Below are 27,009 nucleotides of genomic sequence, written 5' to 3'. Positions count from 1 at the left end.
AGTGGTCTCAGGTGCACTCAGGAAGATGCCCAGAAACAGCTGTCAAACCCTCCTACAACGACTTCCAACGACAAGGAACCTAATTCATACGCAAGTGCTTGAAAGGTGGTACTGGAACCCTACTGTGCTAATTCCTTATTTACTAAGTGTTATTCGATGTTAACTATTTTCCCATACACGGCAACAGGCCACCACTCCAGCTCTCCAAGGACCCCAAAATATTGGGGAAGCCGCTAAGGAGGTCACAACAGGGAGTCCGATAACTGGGTGCCGAGGAGAAGCGTCATCTAAGCCAAATCTTGAAAAGGAGCAGGAATTAGGCTTCTGTAGAAAGACACCTAGAGCCGCCCAAGTTGAGGACACGCCGGATAGGGTAGGAAGTAGGCAGGTGAGTCAGGAGGAGGCGGTCCGCCCACGCGTTTCTCTATTCGATATACATCCTTCAACCCTGCCTCCAATGATAATTTTCGCAATGAACTCAATTTCGGTAAGTATGTGTAATGAATAACGCTTTCGAGTTGTTCTGTAGCAACTTCCCATTTTGGCAAAAGGCCCCTAACACCAGCGCTGAAACGTGGCTTCATCTATAACAGTATTTTGTAAGTCCGTCTACAAGTTGGGAACTGTGAACCGAAGCGGCTGGAAGAAAGCCACGGCCGGCGGCCGACCGCGCGGGACTAGCCCCGAGCGAAGGTTCTGCGCGCGGCGGCGGACCGTGCTGCGCAGGTGCGGTGTGGACGCGCACATGCGCGGGAGGAGACGGAGCGCCGGGGGGCTGGGCATCAGGGAAGGGGGCGCGGCGCACGCAGCATGGCGTCCAACATCTACTTGGTTCGCCAGCGGATCAGCCGGCTCGGCCAGGTGCTGCCCGGGGAGGCACCTCCCCTTTCCAGCCCCTGCCCAACCCTCGCCTCCCGCCACCGCCCCTCTTGCGTCCCCGCCTTAGCGCCTCAGCGAGCGGCCCAACCGCCGCCCCGCCCCGAGGCCTCCCGGGCCCACCTCCCCGGGCCGCCCCGCCCCGCCCCACGGTCTCCCGGGCCCACCTCCCAGAGCCCGCCACGCCTGGCCTTCCTCGCGGCCCTGCTGCTCGGTCTCGTCGGTCCCCCTCCTTCTCCACCCCGCAGTCCTGACTCTCTCTCCCTCCTTCCCTCAGAGGATGTCCTCCTTCCAGCTCAACATTAACCCGCTCAAGGAGCCGCTGGGCTTCATCAAGGTCCTCGAGTGGGTGAGTGCAGCCCGCACCAGCGAGGCCTGGAATCGCGCCGCCGTGACCGTGACGGCGCCCGCGCCCGCGCCCGCTCCGGCCCGGCCGGCGCCCTCTGCTGAGAGGCCGGGGGCCCTGGCGGGAGCGAGAGCAGGGACGTCCGACCCCGCGCGGGCCCTGAGACCGCCGCCGCAGCCCTCGGGAGGGTCGGGACAGCGAGGAGGGGACGGGAGGCCGCGGGCTGGGCCTGCGCGGGGCGGGGACGCCACGGTCCGCGTCGAATCACGAGTCCCTCAGCTGCCTCGGTCCCGGCTGAGGCCGCCCTCCCACACCCAGGCTCACCTCTGGGTGCTCCCGCGGGAGTGGGAGTTCAAATTTCTCTTTGGTTGCACGGCTTCCCGCAAGGGAAGAGAAAACTTCCTGTTGCGGTCTAACCGAAACCTGGGGGCCGGCGTCCGACCCGGCCCGCGCTGCCGCCGCTGGTCCTGCAGAAAGGGCCAGCCGGTGCCTTATGCCCGGTGTTGACTGCAGGCCGCGCTCCGTCGAAAGCTGGTTGTGCCTTCTCCAAGTGAGCTGCCGAGCAGTCCGTTCGTAGCTTGCTTTTGAGACGGCTCCAAGTTTAAAATGGACAAAAATAAACTGCGGGTCAGGCAAGCGGGGGACGGGGGGGGTTGTCTTTTACAAAATGCGTTTAAGTCCCGTCCACTCAAACACAGACTAGGAGTCGCCATCAAGTTCGTTTAGGTATTTCCAAACAACGTCCTGCAGTCAGCTTTCCGTCCTTTGCAGGGAACCTCTCAATCATTAACATCAAAAGAGACTTATTAATTCGACCTTGGCAGTGATCAGTCACTTGGAGGAGTTAAGCGAATACACCAGGGACCGCACATTTGCTTCAGATTTCGTGGCCTCTTACATGTTTCAGGGCTCATTATCAGGCCCGGATTAATAGGCAGCTGGCATCTGTCCACTGTGCAAGCAGGTTGTTTTTATAGCCAGCGACATTTACATCCGTAACTCTTTAACCCTATATTTTAGTGATCCAGTGGTGACGAGGAAGAACTTCAGTTGCCTGTGTTAAAAGACTGAGGCTGTTTTTTTAAAGTCACACAGAAACTGAAATTCCCACATGGGTACTCAAGAAGCTGATTTTCAGAAAGATCCCTACCTTTCCTCCAAAGTTCTGCTCGTTCTCTGAAAACTGAAATAGTGCTGATTTCACACAAATGTTTACCTTAAAGACAACATAAATATATGTTTTATATGTATATATATGTATTACACACACACACACACACACACCACTTAGGGTTCTATAAACCCATTTTCAAATAAAAAAATATTTGAGTATATAAAAATACGGAATTGCAGGAGGAAAATCATGTTTAATTGGGCTTATCAAATACAAAGGTTAAGAAAAAGTCTTTGAGGGTTTTAATTACATTTGTAATTAAAGTTTTCACTTAATAAATGAGGCCATTTATGCTGGTGCTTACATTATTTGTCAGTTTTTTGTTAAAACCTAGACATAACTTTTTTCCTTGATATTTTAAAACAGTGATAAGTTTATTAGTGATTGTAGATAGGTCTGATGTATTTTGAAAAATATCCTGTTTAAGCTTTTTGAAAAAATACTTTCAGTGTGAACAACATACCATTACATAAGAGATCCCAATAAATACTTTAAGAAAAGTATAAGTAAAATGAATTAGGTGAAAGAAAGGAGAAATCAGTTGCTTGCAGGAACTAGGGAGGATTTCATAGATGAAAGAACATTTGAAGGATGAGTACTTGTTCACTTAGGACGGATATGGGGAGTGGCTTTCCAGGGAAAAAGAAACTTAGGTTCAGCAGTATGAAAAGTTGAAGCAGCATAGCCCTGTTTGAGAACTTAAAATGGTTGGGATTGGCTTAAACTTATCCTGGAAAGGAGGGTATAGTTTGAGATGATTCTGAAAGGTTTCATAGGGCTTATAGAGAGTTAGGAGTTTATACTATGGGGTTAATCTTTGATAACTTGGGTTCTTTCTTTAGGAAAATACATAGTTGTAGGTACAGAATTTGGAGTTATCAGATAGTTTCTTCTTAAGCCCAGAATTCTACCATTTGGAGTGGGGACTCATTTAAGGGTTTTAAACAAGTAAATAATATAATTAGATTTACTTTTTAGACATTTTCATTTTGTCAGTAGTGTAGAGGATGGATTAGAAAGGTCATAATTGAAGGAAGGGAGATATGTTGCTTGAGAAATTATGAGGGGCTAAAGTTAATTGCAGTGGGAATGGAGAAGAGAGGCATAGAAATTAGAACGTACTTGGACGGTGAAGAAGTGGGAGGACTCTAAGATGACTGCTATATTTCCGACAGGTTGGTAGTGGTATCTCTGTCAAGATACATCACTAAGGAGAAAAGCAAATTTTTGGTTGAAGCTCAGTACAGTTTTGGGTGTATTGAGTTTGTGGTCTCTAGGTCACGGAAAGGAGGTGTCTTTAGGCTGTTAGGTGTATGGCTATAGAGTTTAATAAAAAGGCAAGAATGGGCTGGAAATTCAGTAGATACCTGCCAGCAAGGGAGAGAAGAAATGGTTAAGAAGATGCAAAAAAATAAATAACATCTTGGCATCACTGTTAGAATTTAAAGAAAAGAGTACTATTGAACAATATCAAGAAGTGCAAGAGAGAGGTTAATTAAGTAAAATAAGGACTAAAATGCACACCTTGGTTTTGGTAATTCAGAGGCTATTGGGGGCTCTGTAAGAGCAGCATCAGTAAATTCAGAAACCAGATGGTAATGGGCTACTGGATGTATGGTAAGAAAGTGAAGACAGTGAGAGTAAAGCACTATTTGACCCTGAAGGTGGGAGGGATTTGGGTGGTAACCCATCTGAAAGATGGGAAAAACTGAATGTGTTTGTGGGCTTGAAAGAAGAGACTTCTGAATAGAATCATTGGAGTTGAAAACAGAGGGAGAGAGGGGATGAATGATAAAACAAGGTTCTAGAGGAGAAGGGCCCATCATAGGAATTTTTAAATCTGTTTTGAATGAATTGGTCAAGTTTCATAACGCATTGAGGTGTGACAAGTTACTTCTAAAAACAGTTAATAAATGAGTTTATAAACAAATCTAAAATCTAGATAATGGCTGTTTACCATCTGTATAACTAAAAAAGTAATTCCCTCAGTCAGCTCATCTCTACCAAGTTTCTAGAATATGTTAGATTAAGATATAACCTGATGATATGTAACTTTCAAGGGATTAGATGCCCAGTAAATATTTATTGACAGACTAAAACTATAATCACCAGACCAGAAGCATTTGCACTTTGCTTCTAAACTGCAGCCACCATCTTGTGCGTGTTGTATTCCTTCTCTCTTTTTTTTTTAACTACGCCTGGCACCTAGTTACAGTGCCTGGCAGTGACATTGTCTTACTTCTCTTTGTGTTGTAAGTCCTCAGTAAAGATTGAATTTTTGTTGTACTTGTATGGGAATAACAATACTTTGTAGGGCTATTGGAATGATTGAGTTAATATTTAATTATGTGAATGATTATAATGTACTTGTATAGTTCTTAGTAGGTTCTTCAGGACTGAGATGCTGTGTTTGTAAGACTAGACCCAAACAGTGGATAGACAACTATGAGCTACATATTACTAACTACATATCTCCTGGTCCTTTAAGATTGCTCAGTTCCCTATCACATATTTTAAACTTTAGAAATGATAAGTTGTATGCTTTTCACTTGTCTGATAGGCCTTTAGAAGTCTATCAAGGTGACAGTATAAAATGTAGGTAAGAATAAATGCCCCACGTGTAGAAATAGAACATAGAAGTAAAATTCAAAGATTAATTTTATCAAAGCAGCTTTTTAATGTATTCAATATTTCTGTGGTAAATTTTAACTTGGTTCTTACTTTTAGTCAAATATCCTTAATATTTAGGTAAAAGTTTTTCATTGAAATGATTTTATCTTTTTTTTTTTTTTTTTAAGATTTTATATATTTAGGGGTGCCTGGGTGGCTCAGTGGGTTAAAGCCTCTGCCTTTCGCTCAGGTCGTGATCCCGGGGTCCTGGGATCAAGCCCCGCATCGGGCTCTCTGCTTGGCAGGGAGCCTGCTTCCTCCTCTCTCTCTCTCTCTGCCTGCCTCTCTCCCTACTTGTGATCTCTATCTGTAAAATAAATAAATAAAAAATCTTAAAAAAAAAAAGATTTTATATATTTATTTGATAGAGATCACAAGTAGGCAGAGAGACAGGCAGAGAGGGGGGGAAGCAGGCTCTGTGCTGAGCAGAGAGCCCGATGCGGAGCTCAATCCCAGGACCCCGAGATCATGACCTGAGCTGAAGGCAGAGGCTTTAACCCACTGAGTCACCCAGGTGCCCCAAAATGACTTTATCTTTTTAAAACATTAAACACTGTGTGGGGCATCTGGGTGGCTCAGTGGGTTAAAGCCTCTGCCTTTGGCTCAGGTCATAATCCCGGGGTCCTGGGATTGAGCCCCATTGGGCTCTCCACTCATGGGGGAGCCTGCTTCCCTTCCTCTCTCTCTCTCTGCCTGCCTCTCTACTTACTTGTGATCTCTGTCAAATAAATAAATAAAATCTTTAAAATATATATATATTAAGCACTGTGTTTTGGACTTTCTTGTTGCTATCTTGCATAGAGTGGATGCTGAACAAATATTTAGCCCTTAATGAATGTAAGTAATATGCTTTCCTCATTCCACACACATGGAATTGTGGAAGAGATACTGTTTGGGGAGTATAGAAGGAATTACACACTAAGTTGAATTTTAGGATTATTAACCATCTTTGAATATTTTTGTCTGTGCTAGTCAAATGTGTTAACATATTTATTGAGTAGACATGTATGTACTAGGGGTTTATTTGTGTTTTCTTGTTTAATCCTCCGACAACCTATGAGTGTTGTTATCTCCATGTTAGAGAAATGAAGTAACTTACCAGTGTTCATGATTATGATTACTACATTCAAGACTCTAACACTCTCTTCTTAGTCATTTTGATAACTACCTTTATGTTTCTAATTGTCTTTTAATAAATTAATAAAAAGAGTATCAAAAGCTTAAAAAACAAAAGCCGAAGGTTTTTGAAATGATTTTTTTTCCTTGTTTGTTAGATACCTGTTTATAATAAGATCCTAGGAATTAAAAACAAATAGGATATTCTTGATTCTTTTATTAAGTTTGAATGTTTTTTCTAATTTTATATTTACAATTTACAAACAAATTCAAAAGACACCAAGACATTCCTTTGGGGCAAATTATTGTGAAAAAGATGAAATCAGAAAACCTATAATTCTTTGAGTATTACATATATCAATTTGTTTAAACAACAGACTTTAAAATATACACAATAGTTTTTTAAAAATACTTAAAAATTCAGTCATCTCAAGTAACATAAAATTGTTGCAAATAGAGACCATGTTTTATCCTAATTTTATCATTCAAAAATAGCACAGAGGAGCACCCTAGAAAATACAGATTATTTGTATTGCACAGTGGGAGGGACAGGGCATATTTAGACTGATGTTTTGTCCATTTGCTTTATTTTTACATTTTTAGGCTATCAGTCTATAAGAGACTGCTCTTTAGGAAGCTTACCTTTCTTTCAGCCCTGCCATTTGGGTACACTTCCTCTTCCCACCCCTACTCTGCCCCCATAATGGAAAATATTTCAAATGGCATTTTATGCCTAGTAGGACTCTCTGTACTTAGAGCTTATTGATAAACTTATAGACTTAATTCTATGCCTTTCCTCTCTGGCTTTTCTACCTGATTCTCAATTATTTACCACTCTTTATTTAGCACTCTTGTAGGTAGATCAGATATAGTTTTCATAGACAACATATATATGTTGTAAGTGCTTTGAGAACACGCACACTCATACACACTCACCCCACACATACAAATAGCAATCTCTGATAAAATATAAAAGGGAAATTTAAGGGGAAATTAAGCTAACAGAGCAGTGTCTAATACAATGATTCTCAAACACTTTGGTCTCAGAACCCTTTTATGCTCTTAAATATTGAGGACCTCAAAAGAGTTTTTTGTTCGTGTGGGTTGTATCTATTGATACTTACACATCAGAAATTTAAACAGAGGCTTTTAAGGGAACATTTATTTATTGTAAAACACAGTAATGATTCACTTAAAAACTTCAGTTGCACCAGTGCAACAAATGCTACCGGTTTTCCGATATCTGCCAGATATCCATATCTGAATAACTACTTTTTGTGTATTATTCTTTCAAGTAAGAATGGTGTTTCATGAAAAAAAAAAAAAAAAAAACAAAAACCTAGTTCAGTGTATAACTCAGTTATTTTAAATGCTTTCCCTGGAGACAACCATTATGTGCGGTTAACGTGTTTGCACATCCTGTTTTGTCATACAGAATATTAAGAAGGCTCAAGGGTCAGGATTTCATAAAAATTGTAATTTTTGCTGCTTCATCAAAGACATTCTCAAGTAAAACTTGTCTTTAACTGCAACGGCAGGACAGTGAAATAACCCTGATGTTATGGTTTATTCTTTCTAAAGCCCAACCGTTTCACCCACAAATGCTTTTGCTCAGATCAGTGCAAATGTCAACATGTGTAAAAGGCAAATAATATCTTAATAATACAAAAATATTTTTGACCTCATGGACTTTCTGAAAGAGTCTTAGGTACTCCCAAGGCACCGCAGACCACACATCCCCAGAACTGAGAACCATCACTGGGGACCAGAAATGAAGCAAAATATGGGTAGAAGAAGGAGTGTTCATGATCTGGGTAATATATTCGGAAAAAAGCTTCAACCTATTGTCTGGATTTATAACTCATAGAGAAACAGTTACTTAGGCAGGTGGAAAGAGAGAGATACAGCCTTCTAACTTAAGACCTGAATCAATCTGGCCACTAGCTTGAGATCTGAATTTGTGAACACTTAAGTATTCTCACATGTTGGTAGTTTGGGGGTCCCATTGTAAGATGGGGTATTTGCCCCCATATAGAAATGACTGTAAAACTACTAGACACGGACAGAAAAAGGGGGAAAAAACTGTAAATTCGAGCCTACATTAGATATCTTAAAACACATGAAGAAAACTAGTTTTCACATAAAAGTTCAAAAGTCAGTGGCACAAATGCACTTCTGGACAGCCAGTCAGGTCAACAATCAACATACGGATTTACTCCAAAAAACGTAAAAGTAGTACAGTCTGAAATGATTTTAAAATAAATATATTTAAGTTCCTCAGAGATTTCTAGTTCCTTATTCAGTAGCTTAACAATTATTTAAAGGTGACGGTGACGTAACAGTGCCCGCAACAGGATCACCTGCCTGGCCCAGTGGGTAGAGCGTGCAACTCTTCATCTCGGGGTCGTGATTTTGAGCCCCACGTTGGGCATAGAGATTATTTAAAAATAAAATTTTAAAAAAGATATTTTCAACCCGCCTGGGTGGCTCAGTGGACTGGGCCGCTGCCTTCAGCTCGGGTCGTGGTCTCGGGGTCCTGGGATCGAGCCCCGCATCGGGCTCTCTGCTCTGCGGGGAGCCTGCTTCCTCCTCTCTCTCTGCCTGCCTCTCTGCCTACTTGTGATCTCTCTCTGTCAAATAAATAAATAAAAAATCTTAAAAAAAAAAAAAGAGTTAGCAAAAAAAACACTTCTGTTTCCTCCAGCAGGAACAGTTAATTTCTCATGATCCAAATTCTTAAGAGTTATGGAACCGTACTAGGAGGCTATTTAGAACTTTCTAGGATTGTACAAGCAGAGGGAGATCATGGAAGAATGAAGCTGAAGCAGTTTGTACTGGACTTCGGTGCTTGGTTCATAGAGGGAATAAACTGAAATAGCAGCATCGATAACAAAACATTTTTAAGAATAAATGTGTTTTGGGGCTCCTAGGTAGCTCAGTCGGTTAAGCATCTGTCATCCGCTCAGGTCACGATCCAGGTTCTGGGTTAAGGTTAGGAGCCCCTCGTCAACCTCTCTGATTAGCGAGGAACCTGCTTCTCCCACTCCCTGGTGCTCCCCCTGCTTGTGCATGAGTGCGTGCATGCTCTGTCAAATAAATCTTTTTTATAATTTTTAAAAAAATAAAAATGAATGGGGGCTCTTGGGTTAAGCTTCTGCCTTTGGCTCAGGTCATGGTCTCAGGGTCCTGAGATCGAGCCCCCACATCAGGCGCTCTGCTTGGCAGGGAGCCTGCTTCCCCCTCTCTCTAACTGCCTCTCTGCCTACTTGTGATCTCTCTCTGTCAAATAAATAAATAAAATCTTTAATAAATAAATAAAATGAATGTCTTTACTAAATGCATGAGGACTTTAACTCATAAAAATCAGTGCTTTGGTTCTAAGCATCTACTCTTACTGATTGTAAAGGCAAACATGCCGTGATAGTTCATTTTCATCACTGAGTGGTTCTTTCATTTAGTAAAACAGCATACATTTGATTTGCATATAAACACTCAAATACAATGTACTTTCAGGTCTATTTCTGAAGATGTCAATTATGTCAGTTTCTAGATTAAACCTCGGACAGAAAGAAATTTAAGTAAATGACATCAGATTAATGATGAAACCCAATAGCAGTCAGAAACTTGCAAAAGATACCCATATATAGAGGAGTGCCAGTGTTCTCTGAAGAAGCATTAGCGAGTTGAGCAGGGTCTAGAAATAGGATCGAGGACTGGAACTCTGGCAATAGGCTAAATAACTCACTGAAAATACCAGGGGTCTCCAAACTTCTTTTTATCATGAATCCCTATCTGTAAAACTTTATGCAGAGAGCCCCAATATGCATCCATAACTTAGATGGATATTTTACTATGTCTGTATCTTTTTTTTTTTTTTTTTTTTTTTAGTGAGCTAACTAAGGGCTTGAACTCATGACCCTGAGCTCAAGACCTGAGCTAAGATCAAGACCTGAGCTGAGATCAAGAGTTAGACATTTAACTGACTGAGCCACCCAGGCATCCCAGTATGTCAGTATCTTAAAGGCATATTAAATGCCCGGGGTAAATTTCATTCGTATTTTTAAATCCTTATTCAACACTCATCTGATATATAAATATGTAGGTATATATATGCCATCTTCTTGTGATCTGATTAAGTAGAATCTGTTTTTCCTTGGAATGTGGTTAATGAATATGGCACATATAGGGGGTTAATGCTTCTATTTTCTCTTTTGGGTGTGAGTTTTTGTATGCTTAGTCTATAGTTTCTTTGAAGACATTTTTAAGCCATTGGTCTGGGTTGGTTTGGTTAAAATTAGATAACTTACTCCATAAACTCATTAGGCACATTCACATTATAATACATGAACACTAGAAGGGAAAGAATAGGTGAAGGTATCACTGTCCTTGCAGGTCATGGGACTCCTTCTGCCTTCGGGATACCCAGCGTGTGGTACTGACATGTGACTTGGACCCGCAGATCCAGCATGGGTTGCAGTGATGTATTATCTTTAATAAGGCTTTAATTCCTTAAGTCTAGTGTAAATAGAAGTTCAAATATTTTCTTCTCATATACCAGTTAATTGACTACTGCCGTTTATTTTGGAGAGTAGTTAGTGTTCTAGAGAATCAAGCTGAAATGTTAACTTCAAAGTTACAAACCTCAGAATTCTAGTGTCTGTGTCTGGTATTGGTCTGGTGGGTAGAGTGTTAAGTGGCACTGTTTCTTTGGCAGCTTGAGGCTGTCATAATGAAATATGGAACCGTTTGACCTGAGTAGACACTTGTCCTCCTGTCCTTAGATTCTTACTAGTTACTCTACATATAGAATTTCATGCTAGCAGTTTTAGCCGTTCTTTATGGAATGGAGAGGAATGGAAAAATGCATTTCATAAGTGGTAAGGCAATAGAAATGAGCATGCCAGTACTCCCTTGTTTGGACGAGGAATACAAACTGAAGCGCACATAGGAACCACCCGCATAAAGTGAGTGAAACAAGCTGCTTGGAAGAAAAACAGTAGTATAAGCTCATTGATTCCTGGTAACTAACATGCATCCTGAGGATTGTTGAGACCGTAGAGTGGCAACAGTCTGGAAAAAGCACATGCCCCGTCTTACATGTTATCTGTCACTCAGTTCCACGTGGTTGTTGCTTATGGGAATATGGGTCTGATGCTGCCATATTTTTAGTTTCTCCACAGTAAGGGAAAGCAGTAAATCAAATTTTTATGTGGGGTATGCTGGTATTAAAATAGACAATAAATTTTTTTTTTTTTTTTTTTAATGAATTCTGGGAAGATCACACAAATACTTATCTGTAGGCCAGGTTTCACCCTGGGCCACCAGTATATAACTTCAGATTTAAATCACAACAGCAGTAGAGAAGAGGGAGAAGTGAGACAGGTCCTTTACCCTCAGGTTGTTTTGTAATTCATATAGTAAAAAGTATGTATCTTGTCCCTTTTTCCCAGGAGATAAAGATCAGAATTGCAAAGATGACATTTATTTATCCTTGTAGCAAAAAGATAGCTTTGAAATGACCTGAAATACGATTTTATCTGTATATTATTAGAAATTGGTTTTTTCTTTAAGCAGTTATTTAATGAGCATTTGCTATGTGCCAGACCTCCTTCTAGACAGGCACTGAAAATCTTGAGTAAGACCAAGTGCAAAGACATGACAGTCTACCAAGGAACAGGGAAAGGCATTGGGCTTAAGAGCAGTAAGTACAGTATGCCATTTATTTACTAATTTTTTTAAAGATGTTATTCATTTATTTGACAGAGAGAGATCACAAGTGGGCAGAGAGGCAGGTGGGGGGGGGGGAGCGGGGAGCAGGCAAGCAGGGAGCCTGATGCAGCGCTCGATCCCAGGACCCTGAGAACATGACCTGAGCTGAAGGCAGAGGCTTAACCCACAGAGCCACCCAGGTGCCCCTACTAATTTTTGTGTTTAGTTAGAAACTAGTTTTTATTTTTATTTTGGGTTTTGTTTTTGTTTGTTTTTTTAAATAAGGCAAGACACAAGAAAAATGCCTATAGTGGAGTTAATAAACCCAAGTCTATGGCAACCCAGGAGACAGAATAGTTCTACCATAAGAAACTGGGTAGGGCCTTTAAGGTGAGCTTGTCAGAGAACAATTGAGGAGGGTAGGGGGCACAAATCCTGGCAGAAGAAACAAATACACTGTAAATACAGGATGTGTTTGAAGGGCAGTAGTAAGTAGTAGTACAGTGCAACAGAGTTGTACAGTACCTGGCCGGGAGTATAGTGCATATAAATCTGGAAGGATAAGGTTGAAGATATCTAAGCCATGCCTGTTAGGCCAAAAGAGGAAGTTTGAGCTTTTTTTCTTTTCTTAAATTTAGTTCTCGAAAGTTACTGAGGAAATCCTTTTAAACAGGGGAGTAACGTGAGCAGGTCTTCATTTCAGATCAGTGTGACATCACTCTAAAGTACCTGTTCAATAGAAACAGAATGCAAACTACAAATGCAAGCCACGTAATGATTTTAAGTGTGCTAGCCACACTGAAAACATGAAAAGAAACAGGTAGAAATTAACTTTAATACTATATTTTATTTATAAATCCAAATACTGTTTTAACAGGTAGTCAATATAAAGAGTTATCAATGAGATATTTTACATTTTGTATACTAAATCTTTGTAATTCATTGTCTACTTGACACTTATAGGTATCTTAATTCAGGCAAGCCATTTTTATTTTATTTTTTGAAAGATTTATTTATTTTATTTTAGAGAGGGAGAAGGAGCATGGGGAGGTTTGTGGTTTGCACAGGTGGAGGGAGAATCCCAGGCAAATTCCCTGCTGAACACAGAACCCTACACAGGGCTCAGTCTCACAACCCTGAGATCATGACCTGAGCCAAAATCAAGAGTCGGATGCTTAAAGGACTGAGCAACCCAGGTGCCATAAGACAATCCATTTTTTAAAAAATTTTATTTATTTATTTATTTATTTATTTATTATTTTATTTATTTGACAGAGAGAAATCACAACTAGGCAGAGAGGCAGGCAGAGAGAGAGGAGGAAGCAGGCTCCCCGCGGAGCAGAGAGCCACCCAGGTACCCCAAGACAATCCATTTTTAAAATGCTCTACAGCCACATGAGCCCATGCTACGGAAGAGATTAGAAATGAGAGGAAGAGTCTGTTGGTTAGTCCCTGTGAAAAATAGTGAGGGAGTGGCAGGGGTGGTGTAGATAAGTAACCAAAGCTTTTTAAAGAATGGCATCATACTGTATGAAATGTAAGCAACTTTTTTTTTTCCACTCAGCATTAGGTTTCTAGGTTTCATCCACATTGATGTGGGCTGCTGTAGTTCCTGTATCTTTATTGCTTTAAAACTTCCCATTGTAAGTGTATACTATTATGTTTTATCCATTTTCCTTTTGCTCCACTTCTTCTCTATTTTGATACTATAAACCATGTCACTGTGAACATTCTTATGCATGTTCTGTAGTACACATGGGTGAGAATTGCTCTCAGATCTATATACTAGGAGATACTGATCCTTCATGACATTATGCAAATATTTTGACCTGGTTTGTAGCTTGTTTTATGTTCAAAAGCTGACTTGGTTTCTGAAGTTGTTTTTTTGTGGTTGAATTTAACCATCTTTTATGGTTAGTATGTGTTTTTATTTTTAATCATAAGAAGTTTTTCCTTTCTCTGTGGTCACAAATTTTCTTTTACATTAAAATTTTTTAAAGACTCGCATTTTGCATTTGTCTTTAGCCCATCTGGACCCCCCCCCCCCCATTGTGTTTTGTTTATTAGAGAGAGAAAGAGCAGGGGCAGAGGGAAGAGGGAGAAGCGGGCTCCCCGCAGAGCAGGGAGCTCAGCAAGGGGCTTGATCCCAGGACCTCATGACCTGAGCGGAAGATACTTAACCAACTGAGGCACCCTGGCGCCCCTGGACCATTTATTGAAGTCCTTCTTTGTATTAGTTATCTATTGCTACGTAATAAATTACCCCAACCTTGGCTCTTAAGACTGGGAATCTGGGAGCGGTTTAGCCTGAGGGGTTTCAGCCTAGAGTCTCCCTGTTTGCATTGTAGCTGTTGGCTAGGCTTGAGTCATCTCTAGCGCCCAGCTCACTCACATGGCCTTTGGCAAGCCTAGTTGCAGCAACTTTGGCAAGCAATTTGCAGGCTCACTCACATGGTTGCTGATAGTCTGTAATTCCTCATCACAGGAGTCTCACTGTAAGTTGCCTAAGTATCCTCCCAGTATGGCAGCTGGCTTCCCCCAGAGCCAGTGATTTCAAGAAGAGAAAGGAAGACAAATTGTAGTCTCTTTATCACCTAGTCTTGGAAAGGATGGATGTCTCCCATTCCTTAGACCATATTCAACTTACTAGAAGCCATCCACACTTAAAGGGAGGAAAATTAATCTTTGCCTCTTGCAGGGAGGAGTATCAGAGTTTGTGGACATATCTTTAAAACCACAGAACTGGGGCACCTGGGTGGTTCAGTGGTTAAAGCCTCTGCCTTCGGCTCAGGTCATGATCTCAGGGTCCTGGGATTGAGCCCCGCATCCGGCTCTCTGCTCAGCGGGGAGCCTGCTTCCTCCCTTCTCTCTCTCTGCCTGCCTCTCTGCCCTCTTGTGATCTGTCAAATAAATAAATAAAATCTTTAAAACCACGGAACTCCTTTCCTTGGTGATCTGCAGTGCCAGCTTTGTTAGAATTTATCTAGTTACACATAGGTCTCTTTCTGGCCTCCTTATTGTCCCATTGGTTAAATTTGTATAACCTGTTTCTTTTTTCTGATCCTAAATGGGTATATGCCCAATTTTGTTGCCTCTGTTTTCATTCCTTATACATGAGCATTTATGTGTAGAGAGTATCCATTTTCTGTCTTTACCTATGAACGTTTAACTGAGGATTCCAAACTGTGTACTGGACATTACCTCAGACTCTTCGTATCTGTAACCAGACTCCTTTTCATGTATCTCTGCTTTACAGAAAAAAAAAAAAAAATGATAGTTGTGGTCCTGGTTATGGCCTGATTCAAGGCCCTGTATTAATCCATGAGAAGCATTATATCAGTGTTTAACAGTATAGGCTTTGGAATCAGAGACCTGCACTGAATTTTATCTGTTTGCTAGATGAATGTGACCCTGAGCAAAACAAAGACCCTGCCATTGAGTTTGTGTTCTAGAGAAAAACGGACAAATACTTGAGTACTAATTGGCAGTGGTAATTACAGTGGTGGAAAAATAAAGCAGCATGAATTAAGGAAGTAAATACTGTGGGGTTAGGGCATTATTACTTAAGATAGTGTGGTTAGGAAAGGCCACTCTGATAAAGTTCTTTTGGAACAGGGAGCTGTGAAGTAGGAAGTATTCCAGACAAAAAGAGTAGCCAGTGCAAAGGCTCTGTAGGAGAAGTTTACCCCTTATCTTCAAGGAATAGCAGGGAGACCCTTTTATATAGAGAAATTTGACAAGGGGAGAAGTAGCAGTCTGATCAGAATTATTAAGGGAAGAAAGGATCTGGTAAACCATTATATGAACTTTTATTTTTATTCAGAGAAAACTCAGAAACCGTTAGAGAATTTTGAGCAGAGGATGTAAAGTTTTCTGCCTTATATTTTTAAAAGATCACCCTGGTTGATACACTGACAGTAGACTGAAGGAGGGACAAGGACAGAAGCGGGATTATTTAGAAGGCTGTTGGAATATAATTCAGGCAAAAGGTAATAATGGTGGTTTACATCAGGATGTTGCGATGATGTTGATCAGATTCCAAATATGTTTTTTAAATAGAGCTGTCAGAATTTGCTGAATGGTTGAGCTTTTGGCCATTACACTGTATATAGACTTTTTTGTTTTGTTTTGCAGAAAATGTTGAAGATACAAGTAGAAAAAGGAATTCTTTTTATTTTCTGTTGAGAGGTGACCACTGTTGAAATTTTGATATATTTTTGTAGTGTGCATCATATGCCTAGGCATAGAAACAATGCACAGTGCATGTGTAAATAAACTTTTTAAAATTAAGCTCTACCTCCATTATGGGGCTCGAATTCACAACCCTGAGATCAAGAGTTGCATGGACTACCAAATGAGCCAGCCAGGCACCCCATAAGCAAACTTTATTTGTAATGAATGTTTTTCAGTATCATTAAATATTTCCCAACTTTTTAATGACTGCATAATGTTCCATCCTATGAATGAATTACAGTTTATTTGATTTCATATCAACATTTAGGAAGCTTCCAGTTTTTTCCTGTTACGTATAGCATTTACAAGAACATTGCATTCTTTTTTTTTTTTTTAATATTTTATTTATTTGACAGAGAGAAATCACAACTAGGCAGAGAGGCAGGCAGAGAGAGAGGAGGAAGCAGGCTCCCCACGGAGCAGAGAGCCCGATGTGGGGCTCGATCCCAGGAGCCTGGGATCATGACCTGAGCCGAAGGCAGAGGCTTTAACCCACTGAGCCACCCAGGCGCCCCGAACATTGCATTCTTTTAAGTATATGCATGATCAGGAGAACAAATTTCCAAGTACTTTTGAGACCTGGAAATACTGAAATACTCAAATATGAAATCATACAAACTCATGAAATAGCATCTACTCTTTGCTTAGGAATCTCTTGGCTTAAACAGTTACCATTAAAAAATACTATCAAATCACCCCCTTTTGATTTTGATACTAATAAGACTTCATGTGAATTTCATACTAATATTTTAGTAGGTACACTGCAGTATGAACAGAAGAATTATTATATGGGCTGGTATACTAGCTTCTGTTTTTCAGCATCTGCATTTAATTTGTAATTAAGAATTTCTAGAATGTTAGTGAGCCTGTTTTTAGTACTATATTTAGGTTTTAATGACCCATGTTTTGGGTACAGTAATGCTTCTTCCCCCCTTTTTGGTCTCACTTTGTATAGATTGCTTCTATCTTTGCTTTTGCCACCTGTGGAGGTTTTAAGGGCAAAACAGAAATTCAAGTGACTTGCACTAAACCTCGTGAAAATAAAACGATTACAGCTGCTTTTGGTTATCCATTCAGGTAAGATATTTGTTTGTTTTTATAGTTGAAAATTTTTACTTTCATATTGACTTTTTGAGATTTCCAGCAGTTTGTGTGGGAGGAGAAAATTTTAAATTGCACATATGCTCATTTGTAAGTGGTGATCATTGCTCTTCAGACTGTGGCATGTGGACCAGTGTCTGTCTGCAGACTGTGTTCCAGGCCTGTGAGGAATTAAGGACGGAAAACAAAAGGGAGCATTTAGAAACTTTTATATGACCTTGCCTTGACATTTTTATTCTGTCATCCCACAGTGAATTGAAAATTTAAAAACAAACAGTGACTACTCCATCACCTTACCATGAGAAGCCATGATGTGGAAGCAGTCACAGCTTAAGAAAATTCAAATTTCTCGTGTATTTGCAATTACTAGAAAATAAGCATTCTTTATATCATTTTAAGCCATGTATTTAAAGCAAGGAGTTTGTGTTTCTTTATTTTCTTACTCAGATGAAAATGAGTATTTTGTGAATTCTTCTGTTTAAGTGTTTATAGAAAAGCTTATGGAATATATCCTGTGTTTAAGCCATGGTATAAATTTTCTTCCACATACTACTTACCTGACCTCGCTAGGACTCGAAATCTCTAGCCATTGAGTGAGACTTTTACCTTTTAAGGTTGTTTTGATGATTAAATAAACCCTTACAGTAAAAATATGTCAGATAGCAAGGGCCTGGTAATGAATCATTGCCACTCCGTTTCCCAGCCCTTCACTTAAAAAGTTCCTATATGAGGAACTGTTATGGCACATTTAGTGATAAGTATTTTTGCAGTTTATAGATAAGGAAATTTGAAAACAATCTCAAGTTAGCAGCTAATTAATCTAGGGTTAAAATGTGAATCATAATTGACTCTCCTGGTGCTAGTCACAGAGACTCTGCCTCCTAGAACAGAATATCATGTCTCAAATTGCAGACTATTTTGTTATCAGCTCCTTAACCTGCTAAGTTCTTATTGCAGAAAGATAGTTTCTGGGTGTGAAAGTGTTTAATGGAATCTATAGTCAGTCTGTCATAAACTAGTTATAAGGCATAGTTTATGTGTATTTCTTAGGAAATTTTTAATTTAAATACTTGAATTTTCTCCTTTTTCTCCCCAAAGGAAAATGTCTGTGATATGTTTTGGGAGTGTTTTTTGAAATGTCATTTCAGTATTCTAGTCCCAAGTCATTCACAAATTTATTTGAGCCTTTTCTTAATAGGTTGAATGAAGCATCATTTCAGGCACATCCAGATGTAAACGTGTGTGATGTAAATTGGAAACGCTTTGTGCTTATCGGAGATTACTCTTCCTCCGCACAATTCTATGTGACGTTTGCAGTCTTTGTCTTCCTGTACTGCATTGCCGCTCTTCTGCTCTATCTTGGTTATACGAGCATGTATCGGGATAGTCGAAAACTTCCCATGATTGTAAGTAAACACTTTCTTTGTATACTAAAGTCGTATATACGTTATATTTGGAGTTGATGTAGATTTTCTTATGCTAGAAATGAAAATTTGTGACGTAAACCAGGTAAAAGTGTTTTGATCTGTGTTTACCATGAGGTTGAGCTTTCTCTGGTTGTCACGTTGCGCCTGATGCTTTGCACCAGTTTGCAACACCTTCTCTGTACTCTAGGGCATGCAGAGGTCTGTTTGTTTCTCAGTCTCACTTTAACCTGGAAAGATCTCAAACATACAGAGTTTATTAGGTTGCAGGTAGAGAAATTAAATAGAAATTAATGCCTTTAATTTGAGAAATTGCTGACCATACTAGTAGTCTCATGATGGTGTTCCCACTTCTTACCTTTTTTCTCTTTTCTCAAAGACCTCCTTTATGTCTATGCAATGTTTTATTGAGCTTAATAGTCAACATCGGAAATCAGCAAACTGGCCCACAGCCAAATCTGATTCATTGTGGGTTTTTTGGTTTTTTTTTTTTAGTTAATGAAGTTGGTTTTTTTTGTCTTGTAACACAGCCATACCTAAACATTTCCATGCTGTCTATAACTGCTTTCATAATACAGTGGCAGAGATAAGTAGTTGTGAGAGAGACCAAATGTATTTACTGTCTGGCCCATTTTAGGAAATGTTCGCTGACTCCTGATCTATATTCCTAAATTCCTTAATTTAAAATCTGACTCAGATAATTCTATAAGAATTGGAGAATGCTCACTAGTGATGTTCATGAGCTAATTTGGAATCTTGGAGATGGAAACAAAGGATTCGGATTTGAAGTCCTCTAACATCTTTCTTGGCTTCAGGGTCTTCTGAGCTAGAAATAAAAATAATCTCCGAGATTTAAGTAGTAGAATCTCTTCTGGATTATTGGTGCAAATACACATAAGCCGTTCTTTTAAACTAGAAGTCCGTAACAAGAGAATAACTACAAAGTCAGTATCAAGTGTTACTGACTTGAAGGGAGAATAGGGGTGCTTTTGAGATACCAGTCATTTATATCTTGAGAAAACTCTGTCATCTCCTGATTATTTGTGAATTTACTTTAAAGGGAAGGCTAGTTGGGTATGAAAAATTATTAAATAAGATAACGGGTTTTATTTCTTATTTATTTTTAATTTTTGCTGCCTGGATCATAAGAATACAAATGGTAAGTAAGGAATAAAACAATCTGCTAAAATTCTTATTTATTTTGTTTCTTGTATCTGAGAAAAGATTCTTAAACCTGATGTTTTAATAAAATATTTTCTTGGACGTCTTTCAAAAAGATGGGCATCAACTATTTTAATTTGCAGTGCTTAACCAACAGAAATTACATATGGGGAATCTGTAACTTCTGTAGAATTTCCAAGACTTACTTAAAAAGGAAAGGTAGAGGGGCACCTGAGAGGCTCAGTCAGTTAAGCCTCAGCCTTCAGCTTGGGTCATGATGATCTCAGGGTCCTGAAATCGAGTCCGATCTCAGGCTCTGCACTCAGCAAGGAGTCTGCTTCTCCCTCTCCCTCTGCCCCTTTGCCCCATTTGTGCTTTCTCCCTCTCTCTCTATCAAGTAAATAAAATCTTTTTTAAAAGGGGAGGGGTGGAACTGTGGAGCACCTGGGTGGCTCAGTCAGCTAACTCTTGATCCAACTCTAATGCTGATCCAACTCAGCACCCAACTCTTGATCTCAATTCAGGTCTTGATCTCAGGGTCCTGAGTTCACGCCCTGCACTGGAAGGGTATTCAAGCCCCCTGTGGAGCTTACTTTGGGAAGGGAAAAAAAAAAAGGAATTATGATTATCATATAGATACTATCTTCTGTTAAAATTCCTTACAATTTAAATACTAAATGAAGACAGTTCTTGCCATTTTGTCATTATCTCAAGAAACTTTCACGTTAACTCTAGAGTGAGCCTTTTATTTTTCATATTTTGTTTAGTGAGCTTTTAAAATCACACTTTCTAAGGCAGCATCTGAATCTATTTTTGTAGAGGGTTTTTCTATTAAAACTATAAAACTGATTTGGTGCATCATTCAGAAAATCAAAAGAAATTTTCCATCTTGGAGTGATCAGTTAGTGGTTATAGATAATCCAGAACTAGCCTTTTAAGTGTTTTTTATTGTTGTTGATACAGTATATAAAGGATGCTTGTCTGTAAAAATTCAAGCTTCTAAATTAAATTTTGAATTCTACTTTTAATTTAACCATATAAATGTAAAACAGGTTTTCTTGAGAAACCCAAATTTAAAATATAGCCAAATAGGACATTGTTTTTTTTAAAGTACACTTTGTTAATGAGGACATGCCTTTTTCACAACGTTCTCAATTCTCTACTAAGGTATTTCTAGGAACATTTCAATTGTGACATTTTAACTTCCCTTTTTAAGTAAATGTAGCATTTTTTTGGTTTTAAATAGCAGGAACTTAAGGGTACTAGGCCATGTGGAGAATCAGAAATATCCAAAAACCTGAAACCAAACAAAGATAAAGTACCCCAAATCATAAACACCTGTCATGAATCCTATCCCACCTTGTTGGTGGGACCAGGGCAGCTACCATTGGTGCATTGCAGAACTGTGGATGGGCCGCATCCTAAAAAGAGAGTCCTGAGTAGGACAGAGATGATCTTCAGAGGCCCTCATTTCTCCCACCTCTCCCTCACCCCTAAGGTGACTGTGTGCATCATTTTCAGAAAAGTTCCCGTGCTTTTGAAGTATAAGAATGTCATGCAAGCAGCAAAGAAGGGTTTTGTTTATTTTTTTATTTTTACTTATTTATTTTAAAGATTTTGTTTATTTATTTGTCAGAGAGAGAGAGCGAGTACACAGGCAGACAGAGTGGCAGAGGGAGAAGCAGGCTCCCCAATGAGCAAGGAGCCCAATGTGGGACTCGATCCCAGGACGCTGGGATCATGACCTGAACCGAAGGCAGCTGCGTAACCAACTGAGCCACCCAGGCGTCACGCAGCAAAGGAGGTTTAAAGAGCATAATCAAAAAAACATCAGAGTGTTTTTTAATTAGGAAGCTGGAAGAAAGAAACCTGGAAATTAAAAGGACTTGACATATATGGGCCAAAGCTATGAACTTCAGCCCAGAGAGAACTTGTTTAAGATGTGATAATCCTATACTATTTATCAGTTCTCCAAAAGGCATTGTGTTTCCCGCACAGTTTCTCTTTCTGGAAAATATCTACCTGCAGTGAAAGTACAGCTGAGTGCAGAAGTGAAAAGGAGAGTACTCCCACAGTGCAAAACATGGAGGCCACATTTCTGTCCTTTTTTCTTTGATCTACATTTTTTTAAATGATCGGGAGCAATGGAAAGCTCAAATGCAAAATGCAAATACCTCCTTCTTTGTAAAATTAGTCATTGTTTTGGTTCTCTGATCACAAGCCATTTATTCATTGCCATCTTGACCTGGTGGACAAGCTATATATAGTAGAGTTTCTATATGTCATAAGTGGTTACTCATGTTTGGTCTCAATAAATGACAAAAAGCTGGTTGGAAAAAGTAATTAAAAACCAGTCATATTTATTTAGGGTGGGGGTAGAGAACCACTTTTCTGATAAGCTCCAAAACCCATTTCTGAGCTTGCAGAGATTTTTGCTGCAGATGTGTAAGAACTCGTAGCTCTGGGTGTACCTGAATGCTTAGAATACGTAACATTAAAAGATAGAAATTTTACATTATTCCCACTTTGGTGGTTAATGTAAAGGAAAACCAAACAAGGTAGGACTTAGATTTTTGTAACCAATGCTAGTCAACAAAATTTTAGTTCCCCAGCAGAATAGATTGAGTAAAGAGAATACATTTTTTTTCTTTCTTCATCTTATTCAATAAGAAACTGTCCAGAATATTTAAAACTTTAGTCCTGTTCTTAGAAATGTAATAAATAGCAAAGACTTTAGAAGGAAATTACTAGTGAGAAGATGCCTTGAGAGATTATTAATTTTTTTTCCTTAATATAATGAGTATTCTTAAAATTTTAGGGTCATGAATTTCAAAAGAAACAAGTCATCCTAGATGTGTGCTTTTCACCATTTCATTATCCAGATCATGGACAGCTAGAATTTTTTTTTTTTTTTAAGTTTTTTATTTGAATTCCTTCCAGTCATGGGGAATTGGATTTAACTGAAGTTAGAGTTTTGCCAGAAGTGTATGAGAAAGCAGGAGAAGGTGAGGGAGTTGAGTGTGTGCAGGGAGTTGTAAGAAGGACCTTAGAATAGAAATTAAAGGGGAAATGAGAGCATGAATGAGGTTGAGAGACAGTAAAGTGGTAAAATCAGATTGTAGTCTCAGCGGAATCAAAGGATTTTTGAAGTTGGGGTGCCTAAAGGAGCATGCGCTGGAAAGAGAGATGAGACTGGGAAGTGGGTGAGGTGAAACCGGGATTATGAGGAGATAGAGTTTTCTTGGTGATAACAGGGTGTGAGGTGTGATCCTGGCAGTGAGTGGCTTAGTTAAGGCTGTGGTAAGGGCTATGTGAAATTGAGTTCTAGTGTCAAAATCTTAGACTGCTGAGTAGATGACTGAGTCTTGTTCACTGCTCAGGCAGTATGCTAGTCATGCTAAACAGCTATGTGTCCAATGCTGACTATGGCCTTTTTTGTAAAGTATGTCATGTAGGCCATTTCTCAGTACCATAGAGTTCACTGTGATCTCAATTCCATCATGGATTTGAAGTATAGTATTTTTAAATTAACTCTTCATCATTAACTCATACTTACTTTTACTTTAGGACTTTGTTGTTACTCTTGTTGCCGCTTTTCTATGGTTGGTGAGCACTTCAGCCTGGGCTAAAGCTCTTACAGATATTAAAATAGCTACTGGTCATGGCATTGTCAAGGAACTTGAGCCTTGCCAACAAGAAGTGATGTGTTATTTTGGCTCTGTGACTAGCATGGGATCCTTAAATGTATCTGTGGTACGTATGCGGTTGTTTATAAGATACTTTATTTCACTTAGAAAAACCAAAAACCTTACTAGTGATAAAAGAAAGCAATAGATTTTAATCAATCTCTCGATAAATGTATTGTTTACATGTTTACTAAGATATCAGAACCCTAGCTACCAGATAGTTGTTACCTTTGTAACAGTGAAGAAAAGTTTTTCAGGAAAATTATTACTTGTTAACAGGTTTGAACAAGATCGTGATTGAGTCTTTCTTTTCATTAAAACTGACTAGGCAAGACTTTTACCCGAAAGGACTAATAGTCGTCACTAACATTTATAAAGACTGTGTGTCAGGCATTGTGCTAAGGGCATTACATTACACTCATCTCGTTTAAATTATCCAGTAACCCAAAGAGGAATGTGGGATATAGGATTATTGTCTTCATTTTCCAAGTGGGAAAAAAAGGTAGGTCATGTGTTAATTTGCTGGTAAGTTGGCAAGCCAAGGTGGGGACCAGATCCAGCTTAGAGCCTATTCTCTGGTCTGACCTGCTCTAGGTCTATGAAAGTAGTACTTTTATGGTTTCTTAAGTGATCTAAAAAAAATCGGTATATATAAATTTAAATAATATTTAGTTTGTTTTGCCAAAATACAGATAAATGTATTACTAAATATGTTCTTAATATACAGCATATATTATTTAAGGAAGTCCTCTATCTTTTCAAGAAAATGTTTTTTCATGGATGAAGTCAGCATACCTTGTAAAGCAATTTGGCCAAATTTTTGTGTTACCACTTTGTGATTTAAAAGTCTTTTTTTTTTTTTTTTGCATTTATATTGACCGTGATCTGAGATCGACAGTTTCAGAAATGTTGTTTTTGTATGTGAATATGCAAAAAATATAAAGCATTTGGCCTTCAGTGGTATGATACTACTCTCAAGCTCTTTACCCCAGTCTTACATCATATAAGTCAATGTGTTCTTATATTTGAGAAAAAAAAAATACCAAAAAAGGGTAGCTTCAGCTTACTCATCTTTGAGACTTTTATCTTCTCAGCTTTGTAAAACTGGGAAAACTGATTCCTTTTACGTTGACTAATGTAGGATGTGATGTAAAGATCTTGTGTGACTCCTTTTCTCTTCTGGCTGCAGTTGTTGGAGTAGGAGAGATAGTAAGCAGTAGGGGAGAAAGAAGGGATAAAGGAAAAGATACCCAGGGGCAGGTTATAACCATTCAAATGGAGAAAAGTGAAAGCCCCCAAAGAAGGAACCATGGATTCCTGTTCCTCTTCACCTGAAAGCACTAAAGTCTAATTACAAAGTAATAATAGGGTTTTACTTAACTTTTCTCAAATTTAACCCATCTTCTCGGTAATGTTGAACATGCAAAGATAAGCTTTCTTTTAGTTGTAATTTTATATGTTACAGATTTAGAGATGTTAGCTTTATTTCATTGGGAATAGTCATTAGACAAATTCAGCATTGAAATGGAAAGTCTTTTTTTATTCTACTTTACATGTAGTTTACATTTTAATTGAAATAATGCTATATACTGCCTGGAAATGTTAAATATTTAAAGGAAAACTAAGATGGGTATAAATTTTTAAGTAGATAATAGATTTTCATTGTTTACTTTTCTCTTCCTTAGATCTTTGGCTTTCTGAATCTGATACTTTGGGGAGGAAATGCGTGGTTTGTGTACAAAGAGACCAGTTTACACAGTCCATCAAGCACTTCCGCTTCCCACAGCCAAGGAGGTATTCCACCTCCTTCTTGAATGTAATTAAAAGGAGAAGTACACTGTATGAAATATACGTCTATACTATTACCTGTTGCCAACACCTTGAGAAGCATTATTTGTTTCTAATAAAAGTAATGGCTTTTTCAATAAATTGGTGGGTTTAAAATTTTGCTGCTTTTTTATATAAAGCCTATGCCTTTCCTAGAAATTTAAGATGTAAATGTATTCTCACATGTAAATTTGAAAATTCAGGGGCCTATTATGAGATGATACACATTTTTAAATGACTGGTTTATTTCTTTACTAAGTTGTTTGCCTTCCAAAGTGTTTACACCTTAAGCCTTAACATATATCTTCCACTCAGAAAAGAGTTACATTTTCATATCATAATAGGAAGAAAATCTCTATTTGGAATAGACACTACTGTAAGTTTGTACAGATCATATACCTAAGACCTGTCTTTGTTTAAGAAAGCCTTGATTACGTAAATCATATTTAGAAAAACATATTTAGTTCAGAATTTGTATCTGAACATTGTTTATATGGTATGAAAAATTTTTAATTGCAAAGACTGGTTGTATGTTTTATTTCTGTTTTCCTAAGCGACCTACAGTACTTAATAGGTGTACTAAAACTGTTTTCGGGAATGGGATTTGGAAATTTCTAATAGATGTATAGTTAATTTAGTGATTCTGTCGCATGAGGTGTAAGCTTCCATTATGCTGGTTGTTTAATAGACTCGCTGTATAAGTAGAAAGAACATAGTTCAGCTAGATATTTTCATACGTACGGGCATTACTCTCAGTGGTATTTGTTTGCTGTCCTTCGTTGCTCATCCTACTTAAGTACAGGCTGAGACCTGGTCTCCTTGCAAGTGGAGTAAAATAAACCACCTGTTTTTGCAGACCTTTTCATAGGGTTAAAAAAAATTAAGATTTGCCTTTTACTTTGGAAACATTTAACATTTAGATTCAATGAAGTTGCTGTTTTGAGTGTAGCATTGATATTGTGAAAATAAATGCAATTTGAATTTCATGTTTCTTAATGTTCATTGTTTCACATATAGATCATTAAGGAATTATGCATCATAAAGAGGAATTTAAGTGAGCTGTATTATGGGTGCACTGTCTTTGCACGCACATTTGGGTATATTCTGAATACAGGGATTATTCACATTTTGCTTCCTAATCTTTTTGTTGTACAGGGCCAGATTTCTTGTTCTTACCACATGATTGTTTATATGTGAAGCACATCTTGCTGTTGCCTTATTTTGTTGCTTTTGTTCATGACGAGATTTGTCAATATGAGAATGTATATCTTTTATGCAACAAACTTAATAAAGAAGTTAAAAGAAAGAGTGCACTGATTGTTATATTACAAAGAAACTTTCATCTTAAAGGCAGGAACAATGCAAAATGGAACTGATTTCCAAAGTAGGAATAATTCTTTTAAATGTTTGGCAGGAAATAAAAGAGACAAAAAAAAAATGCTTTGGAGACCCTAGTTCTATCCTTTTTCTTTCAGTCTTGCTTTAAAAATGCTTATTTATAAATTTCAGGTTAAGTTTTCTGATAAACTTTCTCATTGATTGTCCATTAAGCAGCAAAGGTTCTGGATTAAGAGTGTATTCTCTGGAATCAAACTGCCTGAATTTCAATCTTGGCTTCCCCATGTACTAGCTGTTAACTTTAGGCAAATTACTTACCTTTCATGTGCCTCGATTTTCTTATCTGAA

The 27,009-nt window shown here is 38.7% G+C and overlaps 1 protein-coding gene across 1 annotated transcript; it reads left to right on the top strand.

Moving 5' to 3' along the window:
- The first annotated feature begins 1,037 nt into the window (after positions 1-1,037).
- Positions 1,038-26,629, top strand: SYPL1 (synaptophysin like 1). The gene is made up of 5 exons (XM_046021565.1): positions 1,038-1,225; positions 17,080-17,201; positions 18,424-18,631; positions 23,378-23,563; positions 25,182-26,629. Exons 1-5 carry the CDS (start codon positions 1,157-1,159, stop codon positions 25,308-25,310), a joined length of 714 nt encoding a protein of 237 aa, XP_045877521.1. The 5' UTR covers positions 1,038-1,156; the 3' UTR covers positions 25,311-26,629.
- Positions 26,630-27,009: the final 380 nt, after the last annotated feature.

Source organism: Meles meles, chromosome 10 (assembly GCF_922984935.1).
Source record: "Meles meles chromosome 10, mMelMel3.1 paternal haplotype, whole genome shotgun sequence".
NCBI lineage: Eukaryota > Metazoa > Chordata > Mammalia > Carnivora > Mustelidae > Meles > Meles meles.
This window is presented reverse-complemented; position numbering and strand designations above follow the sequence as displayed.